Source organism: Dicentrarchus labrax, unplaced genomic scaffold (assembly GCF_905237075.1).
Source record: "Dicentrarchus labrax unplaced genomic scaffold, dlabrax2021, whole genome shotgun sequence".
Lineage (NCBI taxonomy): Eukaryota > Metazoa > Chordata > Actinopteri > Moronidae > Dicentrarchus > Dicentrarchus labrax.
Window position 1 is genome coordinate 5,239,364 of NW_026136712.1, and position 15,235 is coordinate 5,254,598.

General features: G+C 43.7%; 2 protein-coding genes across 2 annotated transcripts; both read right to left on the minus strand.

Annotated features, from left to right (window-relative positions):
* Positions 1-41: 41 nt before the first annotated feature.
* Positions 42-6,399, minus strand: zgc:194990 (uncharacterized protein LOC568410 homolog). Its single transcript, XM_051417542.1, has 10 exons — positions 6,248-6,399; positions 4,602-4,695; positions 4,379-4,477; positions 4,184-4,291; positions 3,694-3,852; positions 3,319-3,459; positions 2,995-3,046; positions 2,650-2,676; positions 1,446-1,472; positions 42-1,355 (listed from the first exon to the last, which is right to left on the minus strand). The coding sequence occupies exons 2-10, from the start codon at positions 4,662-4,664 to the stop codon at positions 796-798; spliced, it is 1,236 nt and encodes a 411-aa protein (XP_051273502.1). The 5' UTR covers positions 4,665-4,695; positions 6,248-6,399; the 3' UTR covers positions 42-795.
* Positions 6,400-10,720: 4,321 nt separating this feature from the next.
* On the minus strand, positions 10,721-12,703 carry LOC127373827 (uncharacterized). Its single transcript, XM_051418665.1, has 6 exons — positions 12,279-12,703; positions 12,008-12,067; positions 11,905-11,931; positions 11,373-11,608; positions 11,165-11,182; positions 10,721-11,056 (listed from the first exon to the last, which is right to left on the minus strand). Exons 1-6 carry the CDS (start codon positions 12,331-12,333, stop codon positions 10,721-10,723), a joined length of 732 nt encoding a protein of 243 aa, XP_051274625.1. The 5' UTR covers positions 12,334-12,703.
* Between the last annotated feature and the right edge of the window lie 2,532 nt (positions 12,704-15,235).

The following is a 15,235-nucleotide window of genomic DNA, read 5'->3' on the forward strand; positions in this document are numbered from 1 at the left end:
TTTTCTCTAGATCTGCATGTGTGACCACTGAAGACAACATGGAGCATTTACAGTTGATTTATTGATGTTTGGGGGGAAAAAAGCATAGATATCTTAATATTGCACACATAAACAAAAACACAGCTGCAGAAACAAGCCCATGCCTGACGAATGTTTGCAGGAAGCTTGAGACAAAAGCAAACAGAGTGAGAATTACCTCTTCACATGCATCAAACCCAGTCTGTAATTATCTGCCTGTGCGTGTTGGCGAGCTCCCATCAGCTGCACTCTGAGCATCTAGTCGCACATCCTTTCACACACAGTGCCGTTCATGCTTGTTCTTATTTTTTCATCTCTAAGTAACAAAAAAAAAAGTCACCAAAAATACATTTCCATAGTGCTGCTGTGGCATGAACACCTTGCAACTTTTTATGTTTTAACTAAAACGTGTGGCTCTTTGTGGGCTTTGTTGGACTTCTAAACCGTCCCAAACCTTATTGGACCGTGTGCAAAAACATTAACATTCAGCTAAAAACAAGGCTGTTTTTTGAGGTTTGGACCAGCCTTAAAATATTCATCTTTACCATAGAAATAGTCAAACACTGTACATCTCCATGAAGGCAGAGTAACACAAAGTATAATGCAGAATGATGGTGGTTCTTGTTCACGACCTCACGAGGCAACCCGCAGAGAGAGTCAGACTTTTTAAAACCAGAAACGACACACAAGATTCAAATTCACAACCAGAGTAAAAGCACAGACTCTGTGGGTTGCTGAGGAGCAGGACTGAGGAGTGACTGATGTGTGTTAAGCAGTTCAGGTCCAGAGGCAGGGCCCGGGGCAGAGGCACTGCTGTCTGACATCTGCAGGCCTTATCACCAGGTCTTTGACCACCTCCACAGTCCCAAACACGGGGTACAGTTCCTCTGTGAACTTCTCGCTGTAGGTGTACAGGTGGGAGCGCTTCTCCACGTCGTAGAAGGACACCTGGCCCTGCTCATAGTCCAGGTACACCCCGACTTTCCTGGGCACTAAGCTCGGTGACAGCGGGGTGGCGGGCACCGTCAAGGCTTTCAGATCTGCCCCCCTCTCCAGGCGGAGGGTCAGATAGCCCGTATCTGTGTTGAGTGTGCGGAAGCCCTGCCTAACCGCGGACGCCTTGGCCACACCAAGCCGCCAGTCCCGCTCACCCACCTCCACCTCCCAGTAGTGCCGTCCGCTGGCGTAGCCCTCCTGGCCCACGGCACACCACCAGCCGTCGAAGCGCTGCTGGCACCGCGGGACCTCCCGGCGCTCCAGGCCGCAGCGCATGTGCTTTTCATCGCTGGAGATTAACAGGCCTGGGTGGGCTGAGTCTGAGTCCAGAGTCACTTCCTCTGTGGAGTTACAGAGCAGGAAGATTACACACTGTAAAGATCTGATAACGGACTAATGAGGGACACAGATGATCTGATTAGTGTTCATACCTGCAGCATCGCAAATCCAGTTCCACACTGGAAAGAAGAAGAAGAGACTCTTTAAAGCTGCTACATTCAATATTTTTATATCATCAATAGATCAAGAGACTATGTGGAATGTGAAAGGAGTCGCTTGTTGTCATCCGACTGTTTATCAGATCTGTTTCTTTTAAAACCCACCGTACACTACCTGCTCAGCAGCTACACAAAGTTAGCAACTAGCTGGTGAAGACAGTGATCACTTAGCAGCTAAAGAGACAGATATTCTCTCTAGTTGGTGGAGACTGGAGAGAGGGAATATTGGACTATAGTCTTCATCATCAACACAATAAAATGGCTCCAAAGGAATGCTAATGTTGCTCTGTGTCTGCTGGATGCGTTAACAGGCAACTTTCTATGGTGCTGAGCTTGTGTTCACAGCTTGTTCCTGTTGCCCCCAAGTGGCAAAAAAAACCCTCAGTGAACGCAGGTTTAAACATCTAAAACTGACACCAGAAATAATTTGGTAATCAACAGAAAATTCTAAGTTATTTATCAAACACTAATATAAAACATGAAGTGATTTCAACTTCTCAACTGTAATAAGATTTGCTGCTTTTGTCCGTTGTATTTGCTATGACTGATCTGCATATATAAAAACATAAAGATATATGTGTTTGAATGTGAATATATTTGGATTTTGGACTGTTGGTCAGACAAATAAGCAATCTGAACACTTTTTTCACTAGGTTCTGACATTTTACAGACTCAAGTATTGATCGATTAACATCATGGTTAATAGAAATAAATAAGTGACAGCAGGGCTGAACAATAAACTGCATTTATCACATTATGGTTCTCCTAGCCCTGACACACTAAATTTACTATTTCAGAATCACACATGATTGAACTGTAAATAGCTACAATAATGTATCACAATAATGTCTGATGTCGAGCCACCCAGCTCTGTCCCTTAAGTCCAGAATAATTAACTAGTCATACTATTAATAATCAGAACAAACAGCAGAAGTGAGCCAACACAAGTAAGAAAATAGAGTGCACTGGTGTATTTACACAAGAATATTATTATGTTCATCATTTTAAAGATAAAGGTGACAACATATTGTGACGTACAGTACATTGTAGATGATATCACCCAGGCCCAGTGAGCAGATGAATCAATAATGACAATAACTGTGATTTGATTTCAGGGTAAGTCAGGATTTCTACTCACCACTGTGGGGGATGTAGCGGACAGCGTCTGAAAGGAGAGAGTGAGTCCTGTGATTACAACGGAGACAATCAAGAGTTCCATTCATGGCCCAAATCCTTCCACATGCTGCTTTCCCCACCTGCTATCCTTTAATCACACATCCAACCTGATTAATGAAAGTGACTCATCATGTTTCACTCCATCGAGTCCACAGTGCTACTGTATGCCCACACGCTCTTATAATCAATAGCAATTCACACATTATGGAGGGCTGCTCAGCTTCTTCAATGCTGATTAACTTCTTTCTAATTTGATTTTTTTCGTTCATTTTTCTTTATCTTTAACACTTCTAAATGAACGACTCACCTATCTTTTGACTCCTCTGCTTTCTCACCAGCCATTGCTTTGTGACGTCCTCCTAAACGCACACACACACACACACACACACACACAAAGACAGACAGTGGACACATAAAGACAAAGCAGACCAAGGTGAGTTTCACAGTGTGATAAAGAGATTAGCCTGACCATACACCCAATGCTCCACACTGTTTACACTATTGATGAATGCTTATTCATAAAATGAATTAGCATGCTGCTTATCCAATCACTGGTGAAACAGTTCTGCTTTTGTCCTGGACCCAGACGAATATTCAACACAATCTAATCAGGCACAATGTTGTGACAGACCTTGACGGGGCTGTCTGCATTCAGCACGACCAGCATGACGAGCTCCATGGCGGGGAGCAGGTTGGGGAGACGCCCCCTCTTCCACTGGAACTCCAGGTCGTCTAGCATCATGAGCACGGGCTCACCAGGCCAGACGGTGGGCTGGAATGAAGGAGACAATGAGCGTGAGTCGCTGTCACTCACTGGAGTGTTTAACATGCAATCATGGCCCCAGCACACTCTTGAGTATGATGGGATGATCGTCAAGGGCAGGGTATTAGCTTAATCATCTTTATCAGATGCGAGGAGGAACTGGGTCAGACGACTTTAACCACCGAGCAGCCGCCAGAAGAAAAAGCTGGCACACATCATCCTCCAGCGTCCACCATGCTATACCTGAGGTCTGCTTTTGATCTCCCGTGTCCAGTCCATGATGACTCTTTTGTGGGGCCCCATGTCGCACTCCCCGCCTGCCTCCAGCATGCACAGGAGGTGTCCCTTCCAGTCTTTCTTGTCTGGTTTCTCGCACTGGTAGTCAGACAGGATGATCCTCGGCTGAACAAGAAACACATTAAAATTAATTGGCAACTATTTTGATGATCAATTCAGGGGCTTTATGGTGCAAAAATTTTAAAATCGTGCTGTCTTCAGCCTCTCAAATGTATAATATATTATATTAAACTGAAAATCTTTGGGTTTTGGGCTGTTGGTCGGACCAAACGAGACACTAGAAGACATTTTCACTAATAGTCTGACATTTATATACTAAAAAGCAGATGACTCAGCAATGAAAATAATCATAAGTTGCAGCATTAAAGCAAAAGCACAACATTCAGAGAGAAGGTTATTGGTTACATAAACATCTCTAACAGTAGATCGCACGTACCTGCACTCTCTTCTCCAACACAGCGGCCCATTCCACGATGAAATCCCGACACACACTGGCCGGCCAGACGTCCTCACTGGTCCAGATGTGGCCGAGGATATTTGACCTCTGGGGTGAAGATATAAACAGTATTTATGATGCAGATGGCTGCGTGCAGTTTGTGACAGAGAGAAAGAGTAGAGGAGGAGTGCTTACCTGGCATATTTTGTTGAGTTCTCGAGCCAGTTCCATAATAAATAACTGACTCTCCAACAGCGGCTCCTTCTTCTCAAGTTTAACTCGCTTGCGAGACTCCTGGAGCGAAGACACAGGAGATCAAAAGGGGAAAAAATATGACGTAATGTACATTTAAGAGCAAGGTTTACGAGTTTAGCATCTGCAGCAAATATTGTGCTATCAGAGGAGAACAGAGTCGTACCTTGAGCCGGATTTTGAGCTTCTTGGCCGGCTCGATAAGGAACTGCAGGCAGTCCTTCATCATGCTGGCGGCTGGAGAGAGTGAGGCAGATGCCCTGTGGTACAATAATAAAAAGCTTTAGTACACTGGCACTCACTCTTTCAAGAGCTGGAGCTGAAGTGCAGCTGACTGGGCTCCCGTCGCTCACACACGAATCGATGAGAGAGCAGAAATCGGTAATTTATGAGAGGTGGCAAAAGGTGTGTGTGTGTGTGTGTGTGGAGAGCGAGAGAGAGAAAAGCACTGCAGAACTTTCATCACATCTCTGCACTGCGAGTCCACAGAGAGCTCATTATTAGGCACTCTGAGCTATCATTAGGTGAGGAGGAGGAGAGATAAGAGGACCCACACATTGGTGGAAGAGTGGAAAGAGACAGCCCACCCACTCAACACACCCTCACGCAAAGCTACAAAAGTGAGCAGGCAGAGAGAGAAACAGTGTGGAAACAGGCAAAAAATATTGCACAGTAACAGGATTTCCTGACTCGTGTGGGTCGATGCCTCTTGATCATGGCCTTGAAAATTGGAAATTTATTCCCAAGGAGATCTGAGACAGCAGCGCAGAGCCTTTTTTAAAACACTGCGGAGGGTGCGGGGGATCGTTGGACCAGTTTGCTGTTGATTCAGCAGTCCGCCCCTGCACGCCAGTCTGATGCGCCGAGGGGATTTGCTGTTCTTTCTGTGATGTAGGGGTGGCAGCTGAGCCAAAGGATGCTGGTACAGGGTGTTTGAGGACTTTGGCAAAGGAAAATACATCCAACTGAGGGGCAAACAGTCAGGACTGAAAGTTTACCTTTTAAGTGAATGCTTTTCTAAAACAGAACTCCATGATGATGTGAAACCAACTGGAAATGGTGGTGAACATGGTCACATAATTGAATAAGCCAGAAAGAGTCATGTGTCAGTACAAATGGTCCACGTTAACTTTGGCACGTGCTGGGGAGGATATACAGTTGTGTCACTTAGCCTGTTAACTCATTAAGTAGATACAGTATTGCTCAATTTGAAATACATTTCAGAGTAAATAAAGGAGGGAGACATAGTATTTATATAGTATACTTCTCTATCAAACTGTGGAGAGAAGTATTTACATATTCACTCCTGGCTAGGTGGAGGGTTTATTTTTGGCCGTGAAGGCAGAGGGTGTAGGTGGCAGAGGAGCTGTGTGTGTGGTGGAGAAGAGCTGGAAGATTAGAGGAAATCCAGGATTATCACCGGTGCCATTGCTGCAAAAACACAGGTACTGACTTTCTATATTGGGACTGACGGACCAACCTCTGCCTGGCAGCACCAAAACACACACAAACACACCATAATACACCGCACAACAACCCGCACATAATGGGAAATAGACGGTTTAATACTAACTGAAAGAACAATAATAAATCTCTTTATACTTTTGAGGTTCTTCTCTGCCTGCCGTCGTCAAAATGCATTATTTTCAGATTTGAATGCTTCGAATAAAGATGAACAAATAAACTGCCCTTGTGCGCGCGAGGTTGTGTGGCAGACAAATTATTTTTATTTAATCACGCCCTTAGGATCGGCAGTTCGACCGGTTTTCTCTATTAAAATTGACGCTCTGTGGGGAAAAATGAAAGTCTGACCTTGTTATGGGAGAATTTTCCTTTCCGCGGGTAACTTTGCGCTGCTCCTCTGTGATGTTTTCGGCAAACTCGGACTCATTTAGCACTCCGCCGCCATCCCTCAGAGATGCACCGCTTCATCCACTCTTCAACTGCGGCACGAGAGGCAGAGCGCGCGCTCTAATCTGCGCCCGCCTCCACTGAGCTGCAGTTTGAGAGAAGAGCCGCGCGAGGTCGCCATTGCTCCACTGAGACTGAGGAGGAGACTGACTTCTCTCTCAGGTAGTCTTGCACTGTCTTATAAATTGCTTTTGGTTTATCTTATTGAACTAAACAGCGTTACAAGCCCATAGTAAGCGGCTTTAAAGCGCTGTTAGACTGTCTGTATTCAATATCTATCCAGTGCTAACTGTCTCATGATATCTTCCCACTATCGGTGCCAGAAAAGTGTCAGACCTGATTTGTTCAATCTTGATGCCTGAAGAAGAAATCTGTGCAGTTGTGTCACATTAACTTGTTAGAATCACTTTTTGCTCATTCTCCTGTGCCAGGTCTGGGGTTGTCTCATTCCTCTGTTGCCACAGCAGTCCCTGTGGGTTACCTCACCTCTTGATTCGGCAGCAGATTTAGAGGAGTTGGATACACCAGATGATAGCTTGTTAAGAGGTTGTCTTAAAAACTTGCCAAATTGGACAAAGAGGAGGGACTAAGATGCGAGGAGGTGAGAATGTACAAACTGGGAAATGAAAAAGGCCTCATGTATCTCTCTCGGCCTGGCCTACAGCACAGACCCTCAGCCCTCTTCTTTTTTTTTGGTTCACTGCACCATACAACACACATTGCACCACATTTCACTCAACCACACAACTCTAACATTATGGATGTGACTGATATCTTTACACATCTCGCCATTTAGTACAGTATTTAAAACAGGTACGCAGAATGCAAAATGTAGGGCTTAATTCAACATTGGTTCACACTTGTATCAATTAGCAAGTCAATTTAGAAGAAAATGTTGTTTAGAACAATAATGTGGAATGGCCCCTAAGGATTACACTAGAGTGTGCTAAAGGGCCAGTTTGAGTAAAACAGTTCTTTAGAGTGTGAAGAATGAGAAACTTATCCAACAACATACAGTCAAGGCCAGAATTATTCATACCACTGGCAAATTTTGACTTAAAATTACTTTTTAGTTTTTCTTCTTGATTGGAAATGACACAGGCTTCTCCCAAAAGACAACAAGATGTACAAGAGGCATCACTGTGGAAAAAATTATTTCTCAGCTTTTATTTACATTTGAACAAAAAGTGGCATGTCAAATTATTCATACCCTTCTCAATAATCAATAGAAAAGTCTTTATTGGCTATTACAGCAATTAAACACTCCCTATAATTGCTGACCAGCTTTTTGCATGTCTCCACTGGTATTTTTGCCCGTTCATCTTTAGCGATGAGCTCCAACTCTTTCAGGTTGGAGGGTCTCCTTGCCATCACCCTGATCTTTAGCTCTCTCCACAGATTCTCAATTGGGTTCAAGTCAGGACTCTGGCTGGGCCACTGCAAAACGTTTCCATTTCTTCACCACTTTTGCTGTGTGTTTTGGGTCGTTGTCGTGCTGAAATGTCCACTGGTGACCAAGGCCAAGTTTCTCTGCAGACTGCCTGATGTTGTTGTTGAGAATCTTGATGTATTGCTCTTTTTTCATGGTGCCGTTTACTGTGATTAGGTTCCCTGGTCCATTGGCTGAAAAACACCCCCAACGCATTAGGTTCCCACCACCATGTTTGACAGTGGGGATGGCTTTCTTAGGGTTGAAGGCCTCTCCTTTTTTACACCAAATGAAGGCTACATCATTGTGGCCAAACAATTCCATTTTTGTTGTGAGCAGCCACAATGTGCAGCCGCAGGTCCTCAGTGAGCTCCTTTGTCTTAGCCATGACTGTCCACAAACCAAGTGCAGAGAGCTTCTGTTTTTCACCTGTTGAGTTGATTAAAACAGCTGTTCCTCTATCTATACTCAGCATCTTTTAAAACATTAAAGAAAAGTACTACTAATCCTTTTGTAAAAAAAACCACTATTGTTGTTTGGCATGAAGTACAAAACTCGTGGATGACTCTTCAGATTTGTCCTGTTTCTCCTCAATCTGGGGCAATGAGCACTTCGCCCCGGCTAAGAACGACATGGGTTTTAAAGCATGGTGGAACAAGGGCATAGTGAAACTACAGGATGAGGATTATACTCTAATGTCATTCAATGAGTTAAAGGCAAAGTTTTATATACCGCAGAAACACTTCTTTAAGTATTTACAACTTTTCAAACAGTTCAGTGCAACAACCCTCATTCTCCGTCTTAGAAACACATGTTACAAAAAACGGTTTTGGTAAAAGACTGGTCTCCCAGTTTTATAACATGTTTGTTGAAAACCATAAGGAAAACTCTGATAGCAAAAGACAGGAGTGGATACGTGACTTACAAGAAGATATTTCACTTATTGATTGGATTACTGAACACACACTTAAACCATTAACACTCGATTGAGAATGATACAATTTAATTGGACAATGCGGATATACATCTCCCCTGTACAATTAAATAAATTTGATCCTAATATACTTGATCTATGTTATAAATGTAATAGTCACCAGGGTACATTATATCACTGCTTATGGAAATTTTGGAGCTCAGTGTTATATATCTCTCAGATCACAACTTCCCCTGTACCTTTTTGCCCTAAGTTATGTATTTTAGGCATTTATCCAGATGACTGTAGTTTATCTTGTAAGGAAAGAAAAATGGTTGACCTTTGTTTACTACAGGCCAAACGCTGTATAGCATTATGTTGGAAGAATGTTGGGTGCCCGTCTTTTAACCACTGATTAAATAACTTAACATCGAGTTAAGTAAAAGTTCTGAATGTTACAACATTGGGAAGATATTTCTGGAACTGTTAAGGGTTGGAGATATGGAGGAGGCAGTGGGAGAATAAGATGATGAAAAATGTCTGATTTGTTGTTGGGAATGTACGCTGTAACCTACATCAAGATTTTTTTTGCTATCTATATTTATTCATTTATTTTGGTCCTTTCAGTATTATTTTAATTATTATTTTCACTACCGTCATATGTTCATGATGTTTTAAGTGTTGGATGTTGTTGTACTAAAACAAAAAACCAATAAAAATGTTTAACAAAAAACAGCTGTTCCCAATGAATCAGGGTAATTCGGATGCTTTAGAACAGCTTGGACTATTTGGAATGGTATAGAACTTTGGATTTTCCCATAGACTGACAATTTGCCAAGGGTATGAATAATTGGACATGCCACTTTTTTGTTCAAATGTAAATCAAAGCTGAGAAATATTTTTTTCCACAATGATGCCTCTTGTACGTCGTCTTATCTTTTGGGAGAAGCCTGTGTCATTTCCAATCAAGAAAAAAACAAAAAAACTTGCTGGTTGAATAAAAGTAACTAAGTCAAAGTTTGCCAGGGTATGAATAATTTCAGCCTTGACTGTACATTAAAGTAACAATGTAACATTGAAGACTAGTTCCCAAGCGATAACATGTAGGCTCTGGAGGAATGTGGCCAATCAGAGACAAGGATTGTAGAGGATCTATGTCACAGCAATCAGAGGAGAATGTAGTACCAAACTCCCTCTGAACATGCCTCAGAAGAGTGTTCACTGTAGTTTCTGTTCTGTAGTCATTTATAACAGGGTCCATTTTTAACCAACTTACGAGACCTCTGTAGCACTCCTGCATTTAAACAATATGAAGTTGTAATTTAATAACTAAGTTTACAAGTATAAGTGAAGTTTTACTTTTATCTTTCGTTCAGTCTCATAATGGACAGGTTTGTTTGTTTTTTAAAACTTAATTGATAGACCTACATTACCCACAATGTAACTCAACTGTTCTCAGTTTAGAGATTTGACTGTTATGCTAGTAGTCTTCAGAAGAATGCTCATCTAGTTTAAATTACAGCATGTTCAAAATCTCCATAAAACATGGACAGCACATATAATCTGCAACAAAGAAAAAAGGGAAAAAAAAAAAAGTATCATCCCTGGATTTGCAAGAGACAGTAAATATTTGTCCTTTAACCCATTTACAAAGCTAATCTCTGGGGGAAGGAGACAAATCAGTTAATCAAGGGTTTTATTTGAAGCAGAGAGATTAAACCGGTACATGTAGAATGCAAAATTAACAATTGCATGGTTCTTCAAATGTAAATCTCTACTTAAAACAGTTCCAAACAACCTGCTTGCTTTAACCACAGCTGCTGTAGCACCTACAGGTGCCCTCTGCGTAGCTTCTTGAACAGCTGTATTAAAGTTTCTAGGTTGTCGTTAGCTGCAGTGTTGCGTGAAGCCCAATCAGCAAGGAGCTTTGGGTCGCTCGCCGTCAGGTGGTCGCCGTGCACGTGCACGTGGTCGCCCGCCGTCAGGTTGTCGCCGTGCACGTGGTCGCCCGCCGTCAGGTTGTAGCCCGCCGTCAGGTTGTCGCCCCCTGTGCCACGTGCACATGGTCGCTCGCCGTCAGGTTGTCGCCCTGCACGTGCACATGGTCGCCCGCCGTCAGGTTGTCGCCCGCCGTCAGGTTGTCGCCCTGCACGTGCACATGGTCGCCCGCCGTCAGGTTGTCGCTCGCCGTCAGGTTGTCGCCCAGCACGTGCACGTGGTCGCCCGCCGTCAGGTTGTCGCCCTGCACGTGCACGTGGTCGCCCGCCGTCAGGTTGTCGCCCGCCGTCAGGTTGTCGCCCTGCACGTGCACATGGTCGCCCGCCGTCAGGTTGTCGCCCTGCACGTGCACATGGTCGCCCGCCGTCAGGTTGTCGCCCTGCACGTGCACATGGTCGCCCGCCGTCAGGTTGTCGCTCGCCGTCAGGTTGTCGCTCGCCGTCAGGTTGTCGCCCTGCACGTGCACGCCCGCCGTCAGGTTGTCGCTCGCCGTCAGGTTGTAGCCCTGCACGTGCACGTGGTCGCCCGCCGTCAGGTTGTCGCTCGCCGTCAGGTTGTCGCCCTGCACGTGCACATGGTCGCCCGCCGTCAGGTTGTCGCCCTGCACGTGCACATGGTCGCCCCCGTCAGGTTGTCGCCGCCGTCAGGTTGTCGCCCTGCACGTGCACATGGTCGCCCGCCGTCAGGTTGTCGCCCTGCACGTGCACATGGTCGCCCGCCGTCAGGTTGTCGCTCGCCGTCAGGTTGTCGCCCTGCACGTGCACATGGTCGCCCGCCGTCAGGTTGTCGCTGTTCACATGGTCGCCAGCTCTGCGTTGATGGTCATTTTTCTCATTTCTGAGTCCTTGAGGTCTATTAAGGGCCTTCTGTGCATGTTTCATGTGTTCAGCTGATGCATCAACTTCATTGGTTTCCAGTTGTACTGAAACAGACAGTTGATTAATGAACTACTGACAAGTAAAACTGACTCATGGTCTCCAGACACGCTGCTGTGAGAATTCACTCGACATTTTAAACAACGGCATTAACAGACTTGAGATTTGCCCCAAAAGACTCAGCTCAGTCCAATGCAGTCATTTTATTGCTACATGACAAAACAATAATTGAGTTCTTACTTCATCCATGATGTCAAAAGGTATATTATAGTTGTATCCGATTTTAAGTAGCCAACAGCTGTAATTAAAGTGAGGCCAGTAGTATTTTATAGAATATCCTCACCTTCCTTAGCCTCTGGCATGGACTTATCTGTAGAACAGAGAAAATTGATGTAAAGTTAGTGCCAGAAAGTAGCTCTGAAGAGTTCTGTCACAAATGTTCTTACCGTTCATTCCCATCTGCATCCCTTGACCACATGGTTTCCCACCAGCACCCATAGAAGAACCTATGGATGATGCACTTGTGGTTAATAGTTGTGCGGTGTGATGGCACAACATATCACAGACTCATTATAGCTAAGTTACAGTTTCAGAAATTATGCCAAAGCATACTCTAGTAGCCAAACCATTTTGGCTGAAGACATGTTGCCACTCTTACATTGCTATACTCCAACAAGTCAAACACAAGCTTGAAACAGTAGGTAGAAGTACACAAACCTTTGGCAAGCCAAACAGTCAAGACAACAATAAGCGAGGCCTGCACAGCAGCCATTTCAGTCAGTCAGCAAGAGAAAATGCTACCAGCTGTGCTACATGTCAGGTTTTAAGTCTTGCAGGTGCCACAGCTGTTTCTGATCAGCTCTAATTGTCTCTCTCTTTAGAGGAGTCAGTACCAGTTGTGACTCTGTCACTTCCAGTGACAAGCATGTGAAACAATTTTTCAGATTAAAACTTTGAGAATGTTGTATTTATCTATTTAACAGCCTTGATCTGCTCAGGTTGAAGGAGTTTCTGCTTGTAATGCTGGGATTTATGTGAACCGACCTGCATGTACTTATTAGCAGTTGCAGTGACATCTGGTGGTTTAAAAAATGGATAGCAGCCATTTAAGACTGGGGCCAAAGCACTACAACACCTCACTGTTCACAGTTTCCCTCTCATTTGTGTGCTACACAAGTCCAAGTTGTTTATCTTGCTCATTAGTACTGCAATAAAGAAACATTTTGTAAATAAATATTGTGCAATGAGGCAGTGAAATGACTAATAAATACGCTGTCCAAAAAGCCTACATATAATATTTTGTTGATACTAAATATGAATGTACCTTATTGGTGTGCTGCAGGCCCAGTGCACACTGTGGACCCACATATTGCTTCATCTAGTGTTACAAAATTAACATGTATAAGAAAGAGTAAAGGTGAAGCAGTAATACTGTTATCTTTCTGGTTTTATATAGAATATTCATACTGGTTTAAATTAACAATTTGGTAGTATTTCCCATCTTTGCTAAGCAAGACTTTCTACTAGTAGCAGCTAATGTAGCCTCAAGCAGAGATGAAGAGTGGGCTACAGAGCTCTGGTAAACTGACTTCTTTCTAACTTCACAGCCAAAGTTTTTTTACATTTTCGAACTTGTAGTCTTAAGCCCCAACCAACGCTGACTTGAGCAACATCACTTGAGGACGTGTATCAGATTTCATGCAGCTCCCTCTGGAGCTACTAAAGACTTTATTATATTTTTTATGCCAAAATTTTACTTTTTACAGAAGTCCACTTGTAGTTGACGTGAAACCCCTCCCGGTCTGCTTGTCTGCCTGTTTACCTTGCTCTGCTGTCTGCTTTACAGATATTTGGGTTGGTTGGTAGGTGGAGCTTGGAGGGTCACTTGCCTTACCTGCCCATGTGGGTGTGGCTCTCAGAAAGTTATAGAAGACTGTCCTTCTGAGAATCTCAGTCTTGCTCATCCTGGCCTACGGCACACCCTCAGCCCAACACACATTGCACCACATTTCACTCAACCACACACCTGTAACAATACTAATGTGACTAATATGACATGTCACAATTTAGTTCATATGTTTGGATTTTGAGTTAAATAAGTTACTTGTTTGACTGATACACCTGTGTGTGGCCTCCCTTTTGCTTGTACGCCGGGTATGTAACAAATGGGGGCTCGTCCACCCAAAGCGAGAATCATACCCTTAGACCAGGTGATGTGGCCGTGGGTTTGTGACCTTCTTATGTGGGGAGTACATGTCATCTTAGGAAATTACCTGGCTGGCAATCAAGTGTGGCCAGACAATCCTACACTGGTGGACACTCCAACTTCCCAGGTAGAAAGTTAGTCTGTGGTACTTTCCACCGCTGCAGTGCCAAAGGGTATTTTTGTCCTGATAAGCCAAACCACAAGAGAGAGTCTGTATTTCCTGTTCCTGCTTTTCCCTTACCTACCTCTTGCAATGACCTTGCCAGAGAGTAGAGAGTGACCCCACACTTCAGGCTCTGTACAGTCAAGTTCTTCCAGATGATGAGGTAGAGAGTGTTGCCCATGGATATTTTCTCCAAAATCGCCTATTGGTGAGAAAATGGGTTCCCCAGGGGGACAGTGTTGTAGGATGAGATTGTGCAAATAATTCTGCCCTCTACAATAAGACTCACTGTACTTCAGACTGCTCATGACAGCATTGCAGGTCATTTAGGTGTAAGGTGTAAAACCTACGATAGAGTCATACAACATTTTTACTAGCCTTGTTTGAAAAGAGACATCTCTGACTTCATTAAAACGTGCCACACATGTCAGTTGACTGGAAAACCTTACCAGGTAAACCAAATTGAAAGCTCTGACACAGTTTATGTCATTTTCAGTTTCCCAAAGATTATTCAGTCTGATCAGGGATCTAACTTCTGCTGTTGAAGTGTTAAGTGTTAAAGCAGGCAAACATTAAACATTCTCAGTCCAGTGCGTACCATTCTCAGAGCCACAGAGCTATGGAAAGGTTTCATCAAACTCCATCAAAGTCCCTTCTCTGTGCATACTGCACTGAGTCAGACCGTGACTGAGAGGAAGGGTTATCGTGGCTGATGTTAGCTGGCAGCGAAGTCTCCCAAGAGATTTTGGCTTTAGTCCTAATTACTTGGTTTTTGGTCACACAGTTCCAGGCCCTTTAGCTTCCCTGCAGACATGAAGAAGCCAAAGAGGCCCCAGTATGCAGCTGAAACATATCTTTATGATCGGCAAGGAGAACGATGTGAATTTTGCTCCGGTGATCAAGGTGTGGCACCTGTTCAGGCCACGTTCCCAGTAGTAACGTTAAGTGGGTTAGGTAACTAAAACTATATGAATGGGGTCATGTTTTATCATATATCATTATTTTACATTAGCTGTTAAGATTTAGTGGTGTTTAACTAAATTTTTAGATGAAACCAACTCTTAACAAACCCTTACAACAACCCTTGGGTTATTTTAAACATGAAATATTTATTTGCAGCATAGCATAACTGTGTTTTAGCTATTTCAGCTACGTTAGCTAAAATATTTGACAATAAACGCGCGAATTTTGGAAATAAGGCTAGTCCCTATAGCCTGGACTGAGTCTTTGAAAGGCAACACGGCCGTTTCTATGTTTAGAAATGGAACAGCAGATGTCACTACAGATAATAAACACTTCATATCT

Bases quoted from the DNA above. Each gene is read 5' to 3' on its own strand.
- zgc:194990 (XM_051417542.1), bottom strand. From the start codon at position 4,664: ATGATGAAGGACTGCCTGCAGTTCCTTATCGAGCCGGCCAAGAAGCTC. The intron at 3,047-3,318 runs GTCTGTCACAAC...GTGTGCGTTTAG, and splicing joins ATGCAGACAGCCCCGTCAAG to GAGGACGTCACAAAGCAATG. The intron at 1,473-2,649 runs GTGAGTAGAAAT...TCTTCTTTCCAG, and splicing joins CCGCTACATCCCCCACAGTG to TGTGGAACTGGATTTGCGAT.
- LOC127373827 (XM_051418665.1), bottom strand. From the start codon at position 12,333: ATGGCTGCTGTGCAGGCCTCGCTTATTGTTGTCTTGACTGTTTGGCTT. The intron at 12,068-12,278 runs GTTTGTGTACTT...CATCATCCATAG, and splicing joins GACTGTTTGGCTTGCCAAAG to GTTCTTCTATGGGTGCTGGT. The intron at 11,609-11,904 runs GTGAGGATATTC...TGTCTGTTTCAG, and splicing joins CATGCCAGAGGCTAAGGAAG to TACAACTGGAAACCAATGAA.